We start from the raw sequence: 21,905 nt of genomic DNA on the forward strand, positions 1-21,905 counted from the left end.
TACAGTGTGTCCAGGTCCTGTGTATCGTCCCCCAGCTGCTGGGAGTGTTGGTGACTGTGGGCTCCCCGCCGAGCCCCTCTCTGGGAACTGCCCTCAGGCAAGAGAGCCACCTTGCCCAAGTTCACAGCAGTGGCATCCAATGACTGGTCGACCAAGGGGGTGGATGATAAGGGGCTGGCCCCTCCCTTATGGTAGGACACTCAGAAAGGCCACCCCAGATCAGTCTCCCAGTGGGATTGGTTGAGGCCCTTCTTATGACCTCAACAGCAACATTCAGATTCTCCTTCTGCCCAGGGTTACTTCCGTCCTTCCTTTATAGATATAGATACCAAGGTTACTCCTCCATAAACTTGTCTCACACAGATCTTCAAATCTACCTCTGTTTCCCAGAGAACCTGACCTAAGACAGCTGGTGCCAGGAGGGATCCGCAGAATAGCCTCTCAAACTGAATTATAGAGCGGGATCACTCACCTGCCAACTGGAAATGAAGACTCATCCCTGGTGGTAAGCGAAATCCTGACAATCCCTGACTCTCTGGAGAAGCACAGTTGTTCAGACCTTCACTGGTGATCAGCTGGGATGGGTTACACGGTGGAGGGAATGTGCTGGTAGGCTGCGACGTACAATACCCAGGCTTTTGGGAGACTCTGAAAAGCTGCCACTCACGAGAACGACGGAACCCGTGGCTTTTGCTGAGTCACTGACACGTTATAGAAAGACCGAGTGAGGTCCAGGGCTATGAATCACCACCGGAAGCAAGGCGTGGAAGTTAGAAAGCCTCATGAATAGCAAGCACCTGAAGAGCTCCTACGCAGCCGGAGGGCAGCAAAGGCCGAGGATAAGGAGCAGGGCCTAAGTATGAGGACAGCAGTGCTCCAAAGAATCGGAACCCCCAGCCCTGGCAGATCCGCTCATCCTTGCCACAGGCTGGAGGGAGAGGGGCCCTAGGATTTGGATGGGGACCTCAGAGTTAGTGCTGATGGCTGAAGCCTGGAAACGCCATGCAGAGCCACGTGGGCCCCATCCTCCCTGTTGAGGCTGCACTCATCCCTCGTTCGAGCATGAGGCAGAGAGGTCTCCACACTGCAAGATCACACAGGCCCCCGAAGAATCGACCCCCACTCCCACTCCCACCAGACCAATAACTAGATTCGGGGGCAGACAACACATGGCGGGAAGTGCTGGGCGGCTGGGGGGAAAGAGGGACTAAGCCCCAAGGGCCTGTGGGGTCCAGCCCGCGTGGACTGGCCAAGCTGGAGACGGTGTGCGGGGCTGGGTCCTGAGGGTGCTGGATCAGGGGGCGGGAGGTAAGGCTGGGTGGGAGAATTTATTTATACAGGAGCTGTCTCCTGCCATAGGTGGCCGGCCGCCCTGGCAAGGGCTCCGGAGATGGCTGCAGCATGCTACTGGGAGGACTCTTGGAACATTGGAGAAAATCATGGTCCATACTAAGTAAGGCTGAAATGCCAGAATGGCTGACACAGATGGTGGAAGAAGTGATAAAATCCATCTCAATCCTTGAGCCAGTTTTCTGACCCAGAACCCACTAATGAAAGGGAGGTCGGGTCCTCAGGAGTCCCGATGGCAAGCGAATACAGTAATCGTCCCACAGTCCTTTGCCAAAGAGATCTCCGGTCATTTATTTAGGAAATCATGTACTGGAAAAGTGGAATGCTCAAGAATAGAAGTGCCTGGGCACTTTAATCTCATGCCATAAGGCCATCAGGCAAGAAAAGGAGAGATCATCCTGGCAGAGGGGTTGAGCCTTGACCCTGATCATGAACGGGCAGTGCCCTACTTTGACACAGTGGGGACAAAGAAGAATAAATTTGATACCCAGGTAATCCACTGGGTGGCTCTTTGCGTCCTCATGACCAGTGCTACAGGTACGCGGACAGATGCAGGGGCCACAGCCTCAGAAGGGCATTGTGAGCAAGGACATAACCCTCTCGGAAATGGAGGTCGCGTCACCAGGTAAGCTACCTGTCCCAGCAGAGGGGCCAATTGAGGGGGAAGGCCGTCCGGAATTGGTAATACAGGAGGAGACGATGACTATCCGTTGTAGTCTTAAGATCAGCTGCAGAGTCTGTATTTGATCCTGCCGTGGACTGAAGGTCTTTGTCCCCCAAAATTCCCATGTTGAAACCTAACCTTCAGTGTGGTGGTATTGGGAGGTGAGGCCCTTGGGAGGTGATTATTAGGCCACGAGGGTGGCGCCCTCACGAATAGGATTAGTGCCTTAGAAGAGAGACCCCACAGAGCTCCCTAGGCCCCCCCACCATATATGGACACCATAAGAAGACAGCCATTTATGCTCCAGGATGCTCTCACCAGACACTGGATCTGCTGGAGGCTTGATCCTGGACTTCCAGCCTCCAGGACTGTGAGAAGTTCATTTCTGTTGTTTATAAGGCCCCTGGTCAGTGGGATTCTGCTACAGCGGCCTGACTGGACTAAGACACATCCCACCAACCTTCCTCCTGTAACTTCTAAGACAAGAGAAGAAGCAAAGTGTTGAGGAAGCTAATGGATGCAACAGCATGAGGCGTGGACTGTGATGGGTGCTGTGAGCCATGCGGAGCCACCCTCCATGAGCTGAAGAGAGCGCCACCCAAGTGCATGTCCTCCCTGGGGTGGGGGGAGCCCCGACTCCATGACTGGTCCAGGAGTGCAGAGGAATAATAAAGACCCACCCCCCTCTGACCTCAAGGTGAGACAACTCTAAAAAACCATCCAACTCCAGAGCTCCCCATGAGATCAGAGACTAAGGAGGAGTGGTTAGAAAGAAAAGGTATAATAAACAAGGAAGTAGTATCCCAGAATCAAGAGAAGTTACTAAAAGGAGTGTGTGCAAGTCTCTGGGATTTTATTTAATGGAATCTAGTTAGAGGGGCAGAGAGGGCAAGCGGAGGCAGGTAAACAGGAAACTGGATTGGCTTCTGTAATTGTGAAATTGGGTGATGGCCACAAGGAGTTTCATTTATATTTCCTCCACTTTATATATATTTGAAATATGTTATAATTAAAAGTTAAAAAACAGAAACGGAGTGAGTATGAGTGACTATCAATACCATCTGGGTGGCAAATACAGAAAACCAGGAAACTGGGGCACCTGGGTGGCTCAGTCAGTTAACCGACTCTTGATTTCGGCTCAGGTCATGATCTCAGGGTTGTCAGGCTTCACACTTAGCTCGGAAACTACTTGTCCCCTTCCCTGCCCCTCCCCCTTGCTTGTGCACATACACTCTCTCTCTTTCTAAAATAAATTTTTAGAATCTTAAAAAAAAAAAAAAAGAAAACCAGGAAACCAAGACTTACCTTTTCCTCATCTCTCTGCGGCGCTGTCCTAGGCACTGGGAATACAGCGGTGAACAAAACAGGTGAAAATTCTTGTCCTTTATGAAAATTAGATTCTAGTCGGGGGAGACAGACAATAAACAAAATAATTAGGTCTGGAAAAGTGATTTTGTGCACCTCTGTGTTGACCCTGCCTTTCCCTCCCTCCCATAAAGGTCTAGGATGGAGTCTTGGTGACACATAACTCGTTCAGGGATCGAGGCCGTACGAGAAAAATATTCTGTGAAAGTACCAGGACCACAGCTTGCATACACAAGTTCTTCCTGGGCCGTGCTGTTAGGCAACCCCCAACCCAACCATAAAGTAGAAATATAGTTTCCTCCTTCTCAAAGCTAGCAGGAGTTATAGCACGGAAAGAACCATCTACAGGTCACCCAGAGCCAACTATGCATTCCACTGGGTGGATTCCTACCCCGGGCTCTAAAAGATGCAAAATGACCAGAGCAGCTCCCACCCTACAACCTCTGCCATTCAAGTTGCCAGAGGAGGACCAGAGGCTCTTTCCCAGGTTGGGAGCTGAAGTTCCATTATGTGTCATTGGCTCCAATGGACTCATGTACCCTAAACCAACCGTTGTCACCAAAAGATACAATACACTGATTGACTCAGGCTAAGTCTTACGCTCCTTTCCTGAGCTGAGGGCGGAGTCTTGCTCAAGGACTAGTCATATACTAGGAACGGCAGTATTTGTTCTGACAGGATAGTCCTCAGGACTTGAGGATGAATTTTAAACAATAGAGCAGTGATTTCCAACGACGGTACCGCCACTCGGAAGGCAGTTTCAAAAATTTGTTGGGGGGGCGCCTGGGTGGCTCAGTCGTTAAGCGTCTGCCTTCAGCTCAGGTCATGATCCCGGGGTCCTGGGATCGAGCCCCGCATCGGGCTCCCTGCTCGGCGGGAAGCCTGCTTCTCCCTCTCCCGCTCCCCCTGCTTGTGTTCCCTCTCTCGCTGTGTCTCTCTCTGTCAAATAAATAAATAAAATCTTTAAAAAAAAAAAAAAATTTGTGGGAGTATTTCTGATTGCTACAATTATTAAAGGGGAATTTAGTGGGCAGGAGCCAGGGACGCCAGATATCCTGCCTGATACAGGGCAGCTTGCAAAGAGAAGATAGGCCTGCGTCCTGCACAATTTCCATACATCTCATCTAGAATTAAGCCCGAATATATGCTCTACAACAAGATGGGCTGCAAAGAGATTTGTTTTCTGTGATACTGTCGTCACCCCTGACCCACAGCATAACGAAGAAATTGTTTTGCCCCTACACTTACAAAAAATAAAGCTGAGCTCATTTACAAGATTACCATACTTCCTCATTTTTTCACTTCAAGAGTCTCCGGCTGTAACGTGTCTTGACTTGTTATCAAGTATCCACTCCAATTAAGGGTATTTCCCTCATCCTCGTATTTTATGCCCTTGTGGGAAACAGACCACAGACTCTGAGGCCCCCGCAAGATCTTCCCCGTGGTCATCAGAGAAGGAAGGGCCTCATACAATCAACAAGGAAGATGGGGCATCCTGATGCTCAGCAGAGAGGAAAAGGTGCAGCTGTCGTGAAAAGTTTGCACACATTGGAGGGGGAAGAAAAGGCATTTAAAAGAGTATTGGAAATATGCATTTTCAAAGGATTACAGTATCTATTCAGGAAAACATTTAGGTTCTAAAAATAAATCACAGTGCTTGTCCAGGGAAGCGAAATCCCAGGATCTCATCGTTAGTTTTTTAACTTAGAGTACAGGGCATGAAGATCGCTTGGCTGTCAAGGGGCTGATTTTTTTCCTTTCTTTTTTTTTTTTTGGTCAACATTGGAGTAGCTCTGGTTTTCCTAAAGTTAGTTTCTAATCTAACATTGGTTTTTAATCAGTGTCAACTTGGATCTCTGCTCTTTCCTGTTCCTGTACTTTCTGTTCAGAGTGACTTCTGATCTTCCATCTCTTAAATCCAAATGCTTCCCTAGAAACAGATGCGTCTCGCCAGTTCATCGTGGACTGTTAGTATCTCTGCCAAGGAACTCATTACCTCAAAATTTAGTGGCTTAGGGTAATATTTATTACCTCACTGCGTGCCTGCGTCGGGCCTACGCCTCTGCTGCCTTATCATGTGATGGCAAGATTAGAACAAGAAGTGGCTGGAATAAAGGGCCATTAAGGCTCCTCCCAACCACAAGAGATCCTTGTAAGAAAACATCTGCCCTAAATGCTTTTTGCATTCCCAAGGAGCTTATCTTTCAGAAGAGAAGCTTTGTCTTTTTAGTTCATGTGTCCCACTTATGTGGAGGCAGAAGTCAGCATCTCGTCAAGCTTATACATCCTAGGAAACAGAAGGTACCAACTAAGACAAAGAGAATATGAAGCAAATGGGTACGACCCATCAGAGGGTTGAGTTAAAGAAGTCCTTCATTCAAAATATTTATTGAATACCTTCTCTGGGCCAGATCTGTGTTAATTACTGGGAACTGTGCTGGAGGCTAGTTAAAATTTTAATAGCAAGATACCCTCATCTGTGTGAAACCAGGTCAGGGGGACGGAAGGACTCAGGCAGAACTTCTTAAGTAACTAAAAATTTCAGACACGCGGTAGACCGACGTCTTGGTCAAGGCTCTTACAATAGTAGGAACATTTAATATTTGACCCAGATGTGGAAAGTTTCCCTGGACACCCAGTATGGGACAGAGGAACTGTCTTACGTTGGGCTGCTAGAAGCCGAGCCTGAGAGAGGATCTTGGTTCAAGAGGTTTACTTGGTGATCTCGGTCAGGAAAGGGGAACAGAGGCGGCAGGACAGAGCAGGACGAAAGCAAAGCAGGAATGTGGTTTCCTGGAGACGGGCTCCAGGCTGGCGCCACAGGGAGGCTTGGGAGTGCAGCCTGTGCACAGAGTTTGTCCTACCTTGAGGCCAGGGCAGTGATTTATACCTCTGGGCCATTCAGTCAGTCACTGGCCATGTGGATTTAGCAATAGGACTACCACTTATGACCTTAATGACCAGGTCCAGTGGTGGGGTGGGAATGTGTTCAAGAGAGAACGGGGAGTGAGAAACTGCAGGCAGTGGGTACGGGCGACTCTTTCGAGAAGTACAACTGCAAGCGAAAGCAGAGAAGAGGGTTCGTGCGTGGCTGGGTGGGCACATGGGCTCAGAGGGTCTTCTTTAAATGAAAACAATTACATCATACTTCTCTACTGATAGGGAGAATCTAAGAGAGTGGGAAGATGATGATACGAGAGAAAAGTGAGAGTTGAGGGGGCAAAGGGAATAGAAGCCAGTGCACAGGAGGTGGGCGTGACCCTGGTGTGGACAGCGCGCTTGGACGGACAGGGGAAGATGGCCTACAGTGGGGCGGGGATGGCGACCGGGCGCGTGGACATCCCCTCTGGGCTGCTGTGAGCTTGTCTCTGGACCAGAAAGCATGATCGTGAGCAGAAAGTGAGGGTGCCGGGAGCCTGAGGAAGAGAGCAAAGGTGATGGAGGTCCAAGGAGAGGACAGAGGGCCAACAAGCACCGACAAGAAAAATTCGGTTCACACATCACTTCTTTAATGCAAATAGATTGTCAGTTGATTTGAGATCCCCTGGGGATACGGTCTGAAAGTAACGACTTCCCATATTCTTTCTGTGTCATAGCACGACCTTTACTTCTGCTACATTTTCATTCTCTAGCCAGAACTTTCCAAGACACAGACTCGTGTTGGCTTTTGTCTCCTAAATATCTCTCATTCTACTTTGTTCTCATCATCTCCACTACCAGCACCTGAGGACAAGCTGGTGTTTCTGGTCTGGACACTACAACAGCCTCGTAGTTAGTCTCCTGACATCCTGGCTGGCCTTCATCCAGTCCATTCTCTTCCAAAAGCTGAGTGAGTTTCTCCATACACAGATCTGATCCTGCTGTCATCACTCTAAACCCTGCAATGATCCCCACTGCTCTTGGGCGCAAACCCTCCACAACCTGTCCCACCATGTCTCACACCTGTCCCTTCACTCTGTGAGCATTGGCCATGCAAGCTTCCTCTCAGCTTTGCTCAAGTAACCACATACTCTTCCCTCTGAAACACTCTTACACCTGCCCACTTTGCTCCATTAACGCCTGCTCCCATTTCTTATAAAATATGAAAGAGAAGTAACAAGAAGTAGAAGGTACACTGAGATGAGTAATATATGTTTGGAGCTCCAGAAGTAATGGGGAGAGAAAGAGTGAGGAACAAGAATATTTGGAGACATATTTACTGAGGACTTTTCATAAAAACATCTCCCTCCCTTTCTCTCTCTCTCTCCATATATATATATATATATATATATATATTTTTTTTTTTTTTTTTTCTCTTTTGTAAAATTCTCTTTGGTAAAAATTCTCTTTTATCTTCTGTAAAATTCCTTTTTTATATTTTTTTGGTTGTCTTGTCTCACTGAATGATGGGAGTCTTTTTATCCTGTAGTACCCGTGATATTATATGTATGTACATACCTTCAGCCACTTTATGTCTTGTATGTTTACCTTCTTTATGGCATCTTTTTATGAACAAATGTATTTAATTTTAATATAGTCCAATTTATTACAAAATCTCTTTCTCTATTTTATACACACACACACACACACACACACACACACACACACACACAAGTACCCAATACATACAAACCCCATAAATAAAAAGAAATCCATACCTGGACACATTATAGAAAAACTGAAGAACATCAACGACAAAGAGAAAAACATGTTTAAAAGAAGAGGAACCAGAAGAAAAAAGACGGAGTATCTTTAATAAAGTGGCAGTTGGAGTTTCAGATGATTCCTCAACAGCAACAATGGAGGCCAGAGGACAGAAGAGTGGTGCTTTCAAGAAATAACCCTCCCCCTGAAATTGTAGACCAGTCCAAATATTTCTTAAGAACAAGGAAGGCAGTGAAAACATTCTTGAGGACTTTTCTGCCTAAAGGCAGAAAAAGTGATCCAGATGGAGAGGAAAGAAGAAATGAAGAGCAAAATGGTAGTACATAAGTGAATGGGCAAGCTGGCAACATGGGGGGGCAACAAGCGTAGGGGCATGCTTGGAAAGAGATGGAATCTTCTGAGTCCTCTTGTTTTCTAGCTGTAGGATGAAGCCATTGATTCATTTTAGACTCTGACAATGTAGGCATGTGATTGGACTTCTAAAATTCCAATCTTTGTATTTCAGCCGGACCACCTGCCTCTCCTGCATTCGACTGCTAAATTAAAGCTTAGCTGTAAAAGGCAAAATTGGGGAACACGAAGAGAAATATGAAAGATATTTACAACCTCGAGGTAAGCAAGGATTTTTTTTTTTAAAAAAAACAAGAGACAAAAACCATTTCTCATAAAATCAGGATTGATAAATTGGACTATATTAAAATTAAGGACATTTGTTCATAAAAAGATGCCATAAAGAAGGTAAACATACAAGACGTAAAGTGGCTGAAGGTATGTACATACATATAATATCATGGATACTACAGGATAAGAAGACTCCCGTCATTCAATAAGAAGAGACAACCAAAAAAATGTAAACGAGGAATTTTACAAAAGAACAAACTCAAATGGTCAATAAACGTTTGAAAAGACGATTAACCTTATTAGCAATATGGGAAATGCAAATTAGAGCCATAATGAAGCAGCATTTCATATCCAACAGCTGGAAAATGAAGAAGTCTGATGATACTAAGGTTGCCAAGAGTACAGAGTAGGGGAAACGCTTCTAGAATGCTTTGGGCAATGGACTTTGTAGAACTACCTTCAAGAAAAATTGGCAATATCTAATTAGCCTGAGAATGGACAAGCTTATTACCCACCATTTAAATTCCTAGAGAATCTCTTGTAGTAAGTTACATACAATAATATTCATAGCAGCATGTTTTGTCTTAGCAATAAAAGAGGGAAAAACTGGAAACAACGTAAATATCTTTCAACTGTACAAAAGATAAATAGTCTGAATATATTCATGTAATGCCATACTATACTTTGAACATAATTCAGCTACCCACATCAACACAATAGAAATTCGATAATGTTGAGCAAAAAACCCCCCCAAAAAACAAAAAAGAAAACTAGTTTAGGATGTATACAATAATATGTCCTATATAACAGGCAAACTAGAAAATGTATAGCATAGTTTAGGGAGACATACAAAGCAGGGAAAACCATAAAGAGAGAGATGATTATCACAAAGTCCAGAAAAGTGGTTATTTCCATGGGGGCAAGGATATGTGATTCAGGAACATCATATGGGGGATTTCTAAGGCTCTGGTGATGTTCTAGTTTGGACATAGATTTCTAAACCTGTTTTATATTTATATAAATAACACATACGTTTATATATAAACAAATACATTTATGTTTTATGTACTCTCACATGCCTGCTCTATTTCATAATAAATCTCACGTTTTAAGAAGTGAAAAGTGAATAGCAATTGAGTATTACTACTCAAGTGAATAGCTACAGTAGCAACGTAGACTTTTTCAGTAAGTTTTGCTATGAGACAGCAGAGAAATGGTGTTGTAGCTAGAGGAGTATGACAGGTCAATAATAGGTCCTTTTAAAGATTGTACTTATTTATTTGAGATTTTAAAGATTTTATTTATTTATTTGAAAGAGAGACAGAGTACATGCACAGGAGTGGGGGGGGGGCAGAGGGAGAGGGAAAAGCAGACTCCCCGCTCAGCGGGGAGCCCTACGGGAGACTTGCTCCCAGGCCCCTGGGATCGTGACCTGAGCCGAAGGCAGATGCCTAATGACTGAGCCACCCAGGTGCTAAAAATGGGAAACCACACAGCCTGCTCAGGTGCCCATGGGAATGAGCCTGTAAAGCAGAAGCAATGGACGATGCGTAGCAGAGAGACAGACTAGCTTCGGAAGTACAAGCCTCCAGCAGGTGGGAGCGGGCAGGCAGTGCAGATGGGAAGGAGAGGAGCTTGCCCTTGAAGAACAGCACTGATGTCTCACTCTTACAACAGGTTGTAGGGCCAGACAAGTGTGGGACTTTGAAAGGAAGGAAAGAAAGGAAGGAAAGATGAGGGGTTGCCCATCTAATAAGTCAAGGCTGGCTACTAAAAGAGAAGCAAGTGGAGAGGAGGGGATATAAGAATTTCGAGAAGAGTTGAGAAAGTGGGAAACATTTTGGAGAGTGTAGCAGAACCCCGAGGGAGTGTTGAGTGCCCACATGGAGCTTGTGGTCATGAATGTTCACTGAAACCCTCCCACCTCGTGTATAATTTCCCCAGATCACTTGTAACTTCCCACAGGTGAAGGTGCACATGAGCTGGAGGGCTGGGTCCGTGGGTTAACCAGGGTCAAGCTCAGGTTGGCTGGAAGGAGGCTCTTCATTTTGTAATGTTTCCCAAAGTCTGCTCGCGCATTTGTCTATTATTGTTTCTTGAGACCCCAACTACCAGAGAGAGCCCCAATCTCCCCAATGCCCTGAAGGTCATCCTAGGATGCTTTCTATGACTGGCACTGTGTTACTCACCAAGGCGAGAGGGTTTCACTTACTTAACATCTGATACTAAGTCACTGAATGTTTTAAAAAAAAAAAAAAAAAGCGTTCACTCTCACTAGTCACCAAAAACATACAAATCCATGGAAAAGGGAAAACACAATGTTTGGCAACCAGTTCAAAAACATGAAACAGATAATGCCCAATGTGGTTAGGAGTCAAATGAAACAAACACTTTCATGTGCAGCTGGCGGGAAGACAAAAGCTTTGCGGGGCAATCTGGCAAGAGCGTCGGAAGTCTTTAAAAATGCTTCCCCTTTAACTCAGTAACTTCTAGAAATCGTCACCAAGAAAATACACTGGGAAATATATAAATATTTAACAACATTAGCTTCACTACATTTTTTTAAATAGTAAAAAGTTATAAGAAGCATAAATGCCTAAACAAATTAAGAGATTTGTTATATGAATTATGGCCCACCAGTAATTCCTTTGCAGCCATTAATAATAATCATATAGTGTGTACTTATTGATACAAATAATACATACATTTTAGAATAAAGAAGAGTTGCAAAACAATATATAGTTTCTATTTTTAGTTATAAATATATTTATGTACTATTGAGGTCTATCCCGATGGGGCTTTTTCTATAGACCTACATTGTTGGGAATGCCTCATATACATGCGGTTTCCTTTACTCAGTCAAAAAAGTCCAACCGAAAGAATTGTGGACTGACAGTGACAACTGTGAATTGAACAAAAATTCTTTTTTAAAGGGCTATTTTGAAGATTATGATTCTGACTTTGGTGGAATGAAGGTGGTTGGCAGTGGAAGGAATTACAGGCAAAATTCCTTAAATAAAAATTTATTGACTTTAAATTAAAAAATACATTTATGTATTATCTAAACAGAAAAAAAAAGATACTCTAGTACTATCTGTGTAACTCTTAGGTAAATCTAAAACTATTTCAAAATAAAACTGCTAAAGAAAAAATACCTCATCTGTTGAGGTCTTCTTTGCTAAAAGAAAGCACACGAACTCCATAAAGTCAAATCTTAGATCAGCACGTGAATATGCGGGGGTAAACTCTGAGTCCACCAAAGCTAGGACGCATGTCAAACTGGAATACCGAGATGTGGGGTCAGCCTCTGCCTGCTAAAACACAGAGGTAATTGCCCCCCCTCCCATAACCACGCTGTTATAAAATCAGGTAAAATAAATAGCGTTCACCTTTCGACACGGAAGTGAGATAAAATAAAACGTTTACGGTAAGACACAAGTTCCAGTTGAACAGAAAACACATTAACTTAAAGGAAAATGATAGCCCAAGGACACACACACTGAATACCAGGGAAGACAGGCTGCAGGTGCAGAGGGCAAAGCCCGGGTAAGGTCAAGGCGGGCGTGGGGGGAGGGCAGCCCGAGCCTGACTGGAATGACGGGAGGGAAGGGAGAATGGAAGTGTGGGCACTGTGTTGGGAAAACTGAGAAGAAATGAGAAGAAGGCTCTTGTAGAAATGCTGTGAGAGGTAAGGGTGGCAAGGTTTAGATGCTACACACACACCCCCCGCGCAACATACACAACACACACAACACAACATACACAACACACACACAACATACACAACACACACAACAGACACAATACACACAACACACACCAGACACAACACACACACTATACACACCACACACACAACACACACAACATACACACCACACACACAACACACACCACACACAACATACACACCACACACAACACACAACAGACACAACAGACACAACACACACAATACACAACATACACGACACACATTACACACAACAGACACACCACACACAACACACAACAGACACAACAGACATAACACACACACTACACACACCACACACACACTACACACAACATACACACCACACACACAACACACACAACATACACACCACACACACAACACACAACAGACACAACATACACATCACACACAACCGACACAATACACACAATATATACAACACACATTACACACAACAGGCACCATACACACAACACACAACAGACACAACAGACACACACACAACACAACAGACACAACACACACAACAGACACAATACACACACTATACACACCACACACAATACACACTACACACAACAGACAGAATACACACAATATACACCACACACACAACACACAACAGACACAATACACACTACACACAACAGACAGAATACACACAATATACACACCACACACATACACCACACACACCAGACACACTACACACAACATACACACCACACACACAACACACAACAGACACAATACACACTACACACCATACACACACAACAGACACAATACACACAATATATACACCACACACCACACACAACAGACATAACACACATACGCCACACACAACAGACACAATACACACACTATATACACCACACACACAACACACACACTACACACACACTACACACAACATACACACCACACACACAACACACAACACACACAATACACACACACTATACACACCACACACACTACACACAACATACACACCACACAACAGACACAATACACACACTATACCACACACAACATACACAACACACATAACACACACATACAAAACACTCACCCCATACACAATACAATCACACAAACACACAACACATACACCACATACAACACACACCAAACATAACATACACCCTAAGTACACACAATAGACACAACACACACAACATACACACACCCTGCACACTCACAACATACACAATACATATAACATGTACAACACATACACTCACATGCACCACACACCATGCCACACATACAAAACACACACACACATCACACACAACGCAAATCATAAGCATAAAGTAAAAGTAAACACCTAATTCCTTGATCCCAAGTTAAGTTCTGTTATGGACAAATCACATTTGTTTGGAATATAACTTAATTTATTCGCACTTCTGTCACAAGATACTCGTCTCCCCCGCCCTCCCCTCGGCTGGGCTCTACCTCCTGCAGTCTGTGACAAGAGCAGAAACCAGCGGGCGACTTCTTCCTGTCAGCCCCTCCTCCCCCTCGGCCCAGACCTGTGTCATCCGCGCCCCGCCCGCCACTGGCTTGCTTCTTCTGAGGTCCCCGCCTAGAAACACTGAGATTCCAGATTCTGCCCCTCTCCTAACTCCACTAGTTACGATTTGGCTTCCATTTTCCCACTTCTAAAAATGCTCTGATCACTCACCTGATATTGTCCCCTCTCCTCGTCTTTTTGTTTTTGTGTTTATTCTTATACCTTTGCATTAAAATGACTTTGTGGCCATTCTATTGGAGTTTAGGTGGGTGGGGATTGTTAATTACCTACGCGGACTCCTCCTACTTAAAGCCTCTAAAACAAGTTCTAAATGTGGAAATGACAAAGGGGTCTGGGTAACAGTAATGATTAAACCTATTCCCCCTCATCTGCATAAAGTTTTGCTTTTAATCCAACCTCTAAGTTTTTCCCAATAAACGCACACAAAAGCATTGACCTGCACATCTACCCCCACCCCCATGCACTGCAGAGCTTCTGAGACCAACCAAGGAGAACCACATTTCAAATAAAATGATCTCAGACTCTTGGCAGTAGGAGTGCCCAGCATGATATACAGTCTGTTTAGGCAGAAATAATAATAACTTTCCACACAGATATAAATTGACTCTAAGCATGCGTGACTTTGCATTTTAATCCTATCACTATCGGGTGGAACCAACTTTTATTAAACCAACTTAAGCAATGGAAAGAAAAGTCAGTTATTTAAAAATGAGCTGGAGTCCCTACTCATCCAAACAAATAAGAAAATCATAGACTTAAATTTCTGATAGCATCTGGTTTTGCTGCTGCCTTCGGACACCATGCAGGTGAATCTTTAAAGCAGTATTTCCTGCAGATGAGTCTTTAAAGCGGTATTTTCTGCCATATGCCAGGCTTTCCAACGGTGAAGCGACTGTCGGCTTTCCAAAGCTGCTGATGCTACCACTTTTACTCAGATATTTCACTCTTACTCAAATATTTCACGCCTTCCTCCCTTACCCACTACCCTCCACTCCCTCTGCAAACACACACCCCATTAAGCAATACCAGAAAGAAGGTACTGATGAGCCCACAACATTGGTTTTAGGGCTGCTGCTGATAGGAAATGTAGAGGCCTTAAAAAAAAAAAAAAAAAAAAAAGGCAGAATTGGTGTGAGAAGGGGTATTGTAGAGAGTTTCCAGGAAGTTGGAGGGAAAAAAAAAAAACACTTCAGTTTTGTTTTGTTTTTTCAAAGATGATGGACTTAGGGGCTCCTGGGTGGCTCAGTCAGTTAAGTGTCTGCCTTCAGCTCAGGTCATGATCCCAGGGATCCCATGATCCTGTGGGATTGAGTCCCAGGTCTGCTCAGTGGAGAGTCTGCTTCTCCCTCCCTCTCTCCCCCTGCCATTCCCCCTCTCCCCCTGTCCTTCCCCCTGCTTGTGCTCTCTCTCTCTCTCAAATAAATAAATAAAATCTTTAAAAAAAAAAAGAAAAGAAAAGATGATGGACTTAAATAAGGACTCTGGGCTTCTCCAACTCTAGCCCCGTCATGGACTCTGTGAGCAGAATGACTCCTGAGGTCAGGAGCCTTGTCCTTCTTGTCACTGCTTCGTCTGCAGAGTCCAGGGTGCATTTTTGTTGGGTGAATAAATAGAACCAGTAAAGGGAAAATAGCTCAGGAATAAGCCTGTATATGTACTCTGAAATATTATGTAGCATTAAAAAAATGACTTAAATCTATGTGCACTGACAGGCAAAAACTCTAAGACATATGGCTAAAGTAAAAAGTTAAAGAAAAAAATATATTTGATAAATATAAGAAAAATCCTAGAGGCTTGTGCACCAGATATAATAGATTTTATCTCTGGAAACAGAAAGGCCAAGGAGACCATGTTTCATCCATATTATTTGAATATTTCCAACAAGAGTGCATTCACAAATTACTTGGGTAGATAAAAAATAAAGCAAATGTTTCCAGTTGTCAACTGATGTTTTTATGTTTTATGTACTTGCGGTAAGTTTTCATATTTTTGTTCATCTTTTTAATTTCCTGTTTGTTTTTCATATTTTTTACTTTACCTTTTTAAAATTAATTTTTTGTAATTCCCATTTGTCCTTGATAACATATTTTTACTGTAACAAGTAACATGCCTGATTTTTTTTTGCTTTGATCTCATGTAATAAACACACTTATTAACAAAAATCAAACTGTACTATTTTCAATCTGCATACTTTTTAATTACATATTAGATCCTTCCATGTAAGTATCATAGTTTTATGTCAGTATTCGTAATGACTTTGTCTTATTCCTTTGCACAGATATATTAAAATCCTACAATGTCCTATTTTTAGATATTTACATTGTAGTCCAATTTTTTCTTTTTTAAAGATTTTATTTATTTATTTGACAGAGAGAGACACAGCAAGAGAGGGAACACAAGCAGAGGGAGTGGGAGAGGGAGAAGCAGACTTCCTACGGAGCAGGGAGCCCGATGTGGGGCTCGATCCCAGGACCCTGGGATCATGACCTGAGCCGAAGGCAGACGCTTAATGACTGAGCCACCCAGGTGCCCCTGTAGTCCAATTTTTAATATAACAATTTTAAGAAATATAAGTTTAGATTTGATTAGTTTATGTTTTTTAAAAAAGCTATAGTAGTGCCGGTTACTATCCAGAAAAGTTGCACTAATTTAAATTTGTAGTGTATAGGAATTCACGTTCCCCTTTCAATACAAGGAATCACTTTAGCATTTTAAAAAAATCTTTGCTATACGGTAAGAAAAAAATAGAATCATGTTGTTTTAATGTATCATTCTTTAATTATAAGGAAAAAAATGTTAATATTTGTCTTTAATTCTTTAGTGAAGTAACTGTTCATGGGTATTCATTTTACCTACTGGGTTTTCATTTTTCTTACTGATTTATAAGCTCTCTTTATATACTAAGGTTATTAGGTCTTTGCAACATATATCAAAATCTTTTTTACTAGGTCATATAACTTTAAACATTATCTCTAAGTTCTTATTTATTAAAATTAAGTAATATGTCCCCTTATTGTTTTTCCCTTAGGATCATGGTTTAAACAATCACCCAAAATATACATGTAAGAAAATATAAATTCTCAAAGCACTAGCAGAGTTTTGATTTTTACCTTTAAATATTTAAAATATAAATAAAAAAATACACCAGGGTGCACAAAACATAAAAACATAAATTTAAAACATAATTTAAAGACTTTAATTCTCCTGGAATCACTTACTTACTTAATTTATATGCATACAGGTAGGAAATGAAATTGATTTTTCCCTATATGGTTAATTAATTATCCTGATACCAATAAATAAATATCATTTACCTATCTACTGTTTTGTAATACCATTTTCATTATATACTAATTTTTTACATAAAAAATGAGTTCATTTCTGAATGTTCATTCATTCCTTCCTTCCTTTATTCATTCAACCAATTTTTATTAAGGAAATACTATGTTCTAGGCACTGTTCTAGGCAGAAGTGATACAGCAGCACTGAATACAATGGATGAGATCCTTGCCTTTTCTGACTTCTCTTCAACAAGTAGTCACAGGCAATGAACAAGTTGGGATAAGCAGGAAGAAGACAACAATGCCAAGTAATACAGTAGAGTAACATTGTGGACAGGAGGACAGCTATTTTAGCAAACGGTTTCACAAGCCTCTGTGAAGAATGATAACTGAGCAGACACCTGAAAGAAGCAAAAGGAACATGAAAAATGCAAGGGAGTCCCCCATGGAGTACAGAAAAAAAACCATGACAGTCTGGAGGTAGAGGAACAGCAAGTGCAAAGACACCGGGGCAGGATCAGGTTTGGTATTTGGGGGAGGTGAGGGAGAGCAAAAAGGCTAAAGCAGCTAGACGGAAATCAGTGAGCAGAAGTTCAGGGATTTCAGTGGGGGTCTTTGCAGGCCATGGGATGAAGATTCTGTAGCTAGGGAGTATGGTTGGATTTCCATTGATGAAAAGAGCACCCTCGGGGAGCACTGCATGGAGGACAGGCATGGAGAAACAGGAGCAGGACTGGAGAGGCCTGTTAGGAAGCACTTGAGGTCATCCAAGAGGGACAGAGGCAGCAGTTCTGAGGACGGTTGGGAGCGATCAAACTCAAACGTAGCTACGTTCAAGCTTACAGGACTTGGTGATTTGCTGGATATAAGAGAAGGGAATTTGGATATGGTAACTGAGGTGCTAAAAACTTGGCGATGCGCTAAGTTCCAGGTAGGAATATCCAGAGCTTTGTCTTAAATAAGCTAAGGCTGAAATTCTTTCTCCCTGTCAAGTGGTGGCATTAAGCAGGTGGTAGGACCTCCCTCAGGAGGAAAGTTCTGGCTGGAAATACAAGTTTGGGAGGGTCATTAGCATTCCTGAGTCTGCAGGGATCAAGGGTCTCCTGGACAGAAAGTGTAAATGGGGGGGGGTTGGGCAGGGGAGGAAAGGAGAATGCAGAGGAACAGCCAGTGCGGGAGCCCAGGGGGGGCGGCTTCCCAAAGCCCAGAGAGGAAAGCGCTTTAAGAAGGAGGAGAGGTCTGCTCCTTCAAAGCTGCTGAGGGGTAAGATGAGCACTGCCAAAGGACCATTGGGTTTGGTCATTGCAGTGGAGGAGGAGGGCTCCCAGCTGAAGAGAATAGGGGTGAAGACACAAACATAGGGAAAAAAGAAATGCATCTGGAGAAGTGTGCGGAGAAGTGCGTAGAGTCAGGGAGCTTTGTTTTGTTTTGCTTTTTTAATGGGAGCTAATTCATCCTGTTTGTACGTCCATGAACTGACTCAGGAGAAAGAAGAAGCTAACCACGCAGATGAGAGGGGTAAGGGCAGGAACAAGAGCGGATGGGATCTGGACGCATCAGGGGGTTGAGCTGTGTTCAGGGCAAGGATGTTTCTTCCATTTCTGTTCCATCCCATTCATCTGTGGCTCGGACATTGGCCTAAACCCACTTAGCTCTATAACTCTGTGGAAGATTTCAATGTCTGATAAAGCAGGAGACACCTTGCTAACATTATTTTTAGTCCTCATTTTAAAAATTAACACATATATTTCCAGCTGACCTGTTTTTTCTTTTATTTGTACTAAGTTCATTTCACTTGAAGTGATCATACATTCATATGGTTAAAAATTCCAAAGTTACGGGGCGCCTGGGTGGCTCAGTCGTTAAGCGTCTGCCTTCGGCTCAGGTCATGATCCCAGGGTCCTGGAATCGAGCCCCGCATCGGGCTCCCTGCTCGGCGGGAAGCCTGCTTCTCCCTCTCCCACTCCCCCTGCTTATGTTTCCTCTCTCGCTGTGTCTCTGTCAAATAAATAAATAAAATCTTAAAAAAAAAAAAAAAAAATTCCAAAGTTACAAGAGGCAGAGAAATGAAAAAACTCTCCCTTTTGCCAGTGTCTCCCAAATATGCATTTTTCCCCATGTGGAGGACCACAATGTCACCATCTCTTGAATATTATATTAGAAATATTTTATGCATATACAAACACACTTATATTTCTTCTTTCTTTTTCCCTTCTTATATAATCAGTGACACAGAGCTTTGCCTGTTGCAGACTCTACTGCTCAAATATAAATATTGACAAATATATTATGACTGACAAAATCAGGTTATAGATGAAAAAGAGGGAGGGGGAAGATTCAAACGTCATCAATGCCATCTAAAAAAATGAAGGAGCAGAAGTGTGGGTAATATCATACTTATACAAGGGGCGCCTGGGTGGCTCAGTGGGTTAAGCGTCAGACTCTTGGTTTCGGCTGGGGTCATGATCTCAGGGTTGTGAGATCGAGCCCCATGTGGAGCCTCACCTTGGGCTTCACGCTTAGTGGGGAGTCTGCTTGAAGATTCTCTCCCTCTGCCCCTCCCCCCAATCTCTCACTCAAATAATAAATAAATCTTCCAAAAAATATTATATTTATACAAGTAGCCAATAAAATGAGACTACATACCTTAAATATAAAAACTCTATACAAAAAGCAAAGAAAACAAACCATATAGAGAAAAACTTTTAAAAAAATGCCCTAGAAACTGAAATACAACATAAAATAATGGGACAGAGCTAATACCAAACGTATGTGTTAATCATTAAATGATTAGAGGATTAAATCACTTATTAAAAGAGAAAGATCTTCAGGTTTTATCCCAAAGCAGAATCCAACTGTACACTGCACAAGAGACCCACCCCATAAAGGTGACTCAGTTCAGTCAAAGAGATGAGCAAAGTACAGCAAAGCATATACAAATAAAAAGAACACTGCGTTCCTCATAGGAAAATCAGACAGAGCAGAATTCTGCCCCCAAACCATTAGAAATGACATGAAGGACACTTTGTGATGAACTAAATACCCAGCAGCAATATTCACAAGGAATGGTAGGAGACCGAAGAGGAAACAGACACAACCCACCAGCAGGGAGAGATTTTAATTCACCTCTAAGCATAGGTCAGATTCATGGGACAACAATAGGCATCTATAATCAAGACAGAGTAATATCAATAAACTGGGGGAAAATAGTTTCAGTCATGTCTGGGACAGAGGATTGAGCTTCCTGATATGAAAGAGTTCCTAGAAATTGAGGGAAAAAACAAAAACTTAATTAAAAAAGAGAAAAAAAACCAACCATGCAAAGGATATAGACAGCTCACAGCAACACCAATGTGAATAACCCTTACACATATGAAAGACTGCCCAACTTCAGCCATGAGAAGAAAACTAGTTCTAAGAATTACACTGAGATGCACAGTTTCTCACCAAACAGGAACCAGATTCCCAACTTTTACAATATACTGTGTGGGAAAGCGATTCTCTTACAGAGCTGGTGGGATGATCACAATGCTCCGGGTGGAGGTGGCCACCTTGGCAAATCCGAAGGGATTTCTGTGGTGTCCGTGAAGTATGATCAGGAGCCCCCCATGGTTCACGGGTACAGCAAGAACTGCCTTGACAGAAAGAAAACCAGGAAGGATGTGCTGTTAGCGTAACGAGATTTAGCAAATAAAAATACAGGTCATCCCATTAAATCTGAATTTCAGATAAACAATGAATTATTTTGGTATACATATGTCCCCTGCAATAAGGAGGTCCCCTGCAGTATTTATGACATACTCTCGGTACCCCCTGGTTAGAGGTTTGTGGCAAGGTACTTGACAAAGGACTTTGGTTAGTCAGGTCAGGCCCACCCTCCTGCCCCTGACCGCTTTCTAGGTTGATAAGCACACCAACTGTGCTTCAGGTGCTCATAGCCTTAGGTCTCTGGCTGAGCGGAGGCCTCCACAGTGAGGGGTGGGCCTGCGCAGATCCACCCCTCAGGAAGTACCGAGGCTGGGCTTGCTGTGAGTATAGAGAGCCAGCGAGGCCAAGAAGCGGCCTCCAGCACTTGCAACGGAACCATGCCTGCTAGTAATCACCATGGGAAGAAGTAGAGTCGAAGGCCTGAGATCAGACGCGTTTCTGCTTCATTCTGCCCCGGACAGCTTTAAGTGGCAGGAACGTCACTGCAAAATTCAGACAAGAACCTCTAAGGTTTTGACTGGTGAGATGACAAGGAAGAACCATAAAATCACAGCTCGGCGCAGGAGCTCTGGGGTGGGCCTCCTGCGGCCCCTCCTTTTGCAATTAAGGATTGAGGAACGTGAGTGCCCGGCAGGGGCAGGGTCTTGCTCAGCTCAAACAGAAACTGTTGAATGTCCTCAGCTCAGTGCATCCCCACTGTCATTGCATGCCACGTGAAATGTTTCTCATTCGTAACGGGTGTTGGGCTGATTTGTACACACGCCTGCACATTCCTCAGACTCATCAAGAGGCAGAGTCTAGACTCCTCACCTTACATCTGGGCCGACCTTAGTGACTCCCTTGTAGCCAATAACATGTAGCAGAAATGAGCAACACAGCTTCACAGGTGAGCAACACAGGTGAGAAAAGGCGGGCTGGCTTCTGCCGCCTTCATTCTCGGCTTGCTCGCCTTGGAGCACTGAGCTACCACAAGGCTGCCATGTGGTGAGG

At 43.4% G+C, this 21,905-nt stretch overlaps 1 protein-coding gene across 15 annotated transcripts in view; it reads right to left on the reverse strand.

Moving 5' to 3' along the window:
* Positions 1 to 21,905, reverse strand: part of LOC118518013 (uncharacterized) — a 187,478-nt gene that overhangs the window by 155,000 nt on the left and 10,573 nt on the right. For 11 of the 15 annotated variants that reach the window (XR_013446853.1, XR_004908396.2, XR_013446852.1 and 8 more), the window contains exons 3-4: positions 20,715 to 20,842; positions 3,320 to 3,414 (exon numbers count right to left, since the gene is read on the reverse strand). Coding sequence is in view for 9 of the 15 variants with exons in the window: in XM_036064437.2 (XP_035920330.1) it covers positions 3,320 to 3,414; positions 20,715 to 20,842 (223 nt within the window). In the remaining 6 variants the exon portion in view is untranslated. Of the gene's footprint in view, positions 1 to 472; positions 702 to 2,332; positions 2,400 to 3,319; positions 3,415 to 18,966; positions 19,467 to 20,714; positions 20,843 to 21,905 lie in introns of those variants that run through there. The other 4 variants (XM_078070099.1, XM_078070100.1, XR_013446855.1 and 1 more) reach the window with 3 other exon arrangements.

Source organism: Halichoerus grypus, chromosome 4 (genome assembly GCF_964656455.1).
Source record: "Halichoerus grypus chromosome 4, mHalGry1.hap1.1, whole genome shotgun sequence".
NCBI lineage: Eukaryota > Metazoa > Chordata > Mammalia > Carnivora > Phocidae > Halichoerus > Halichoerus grypus.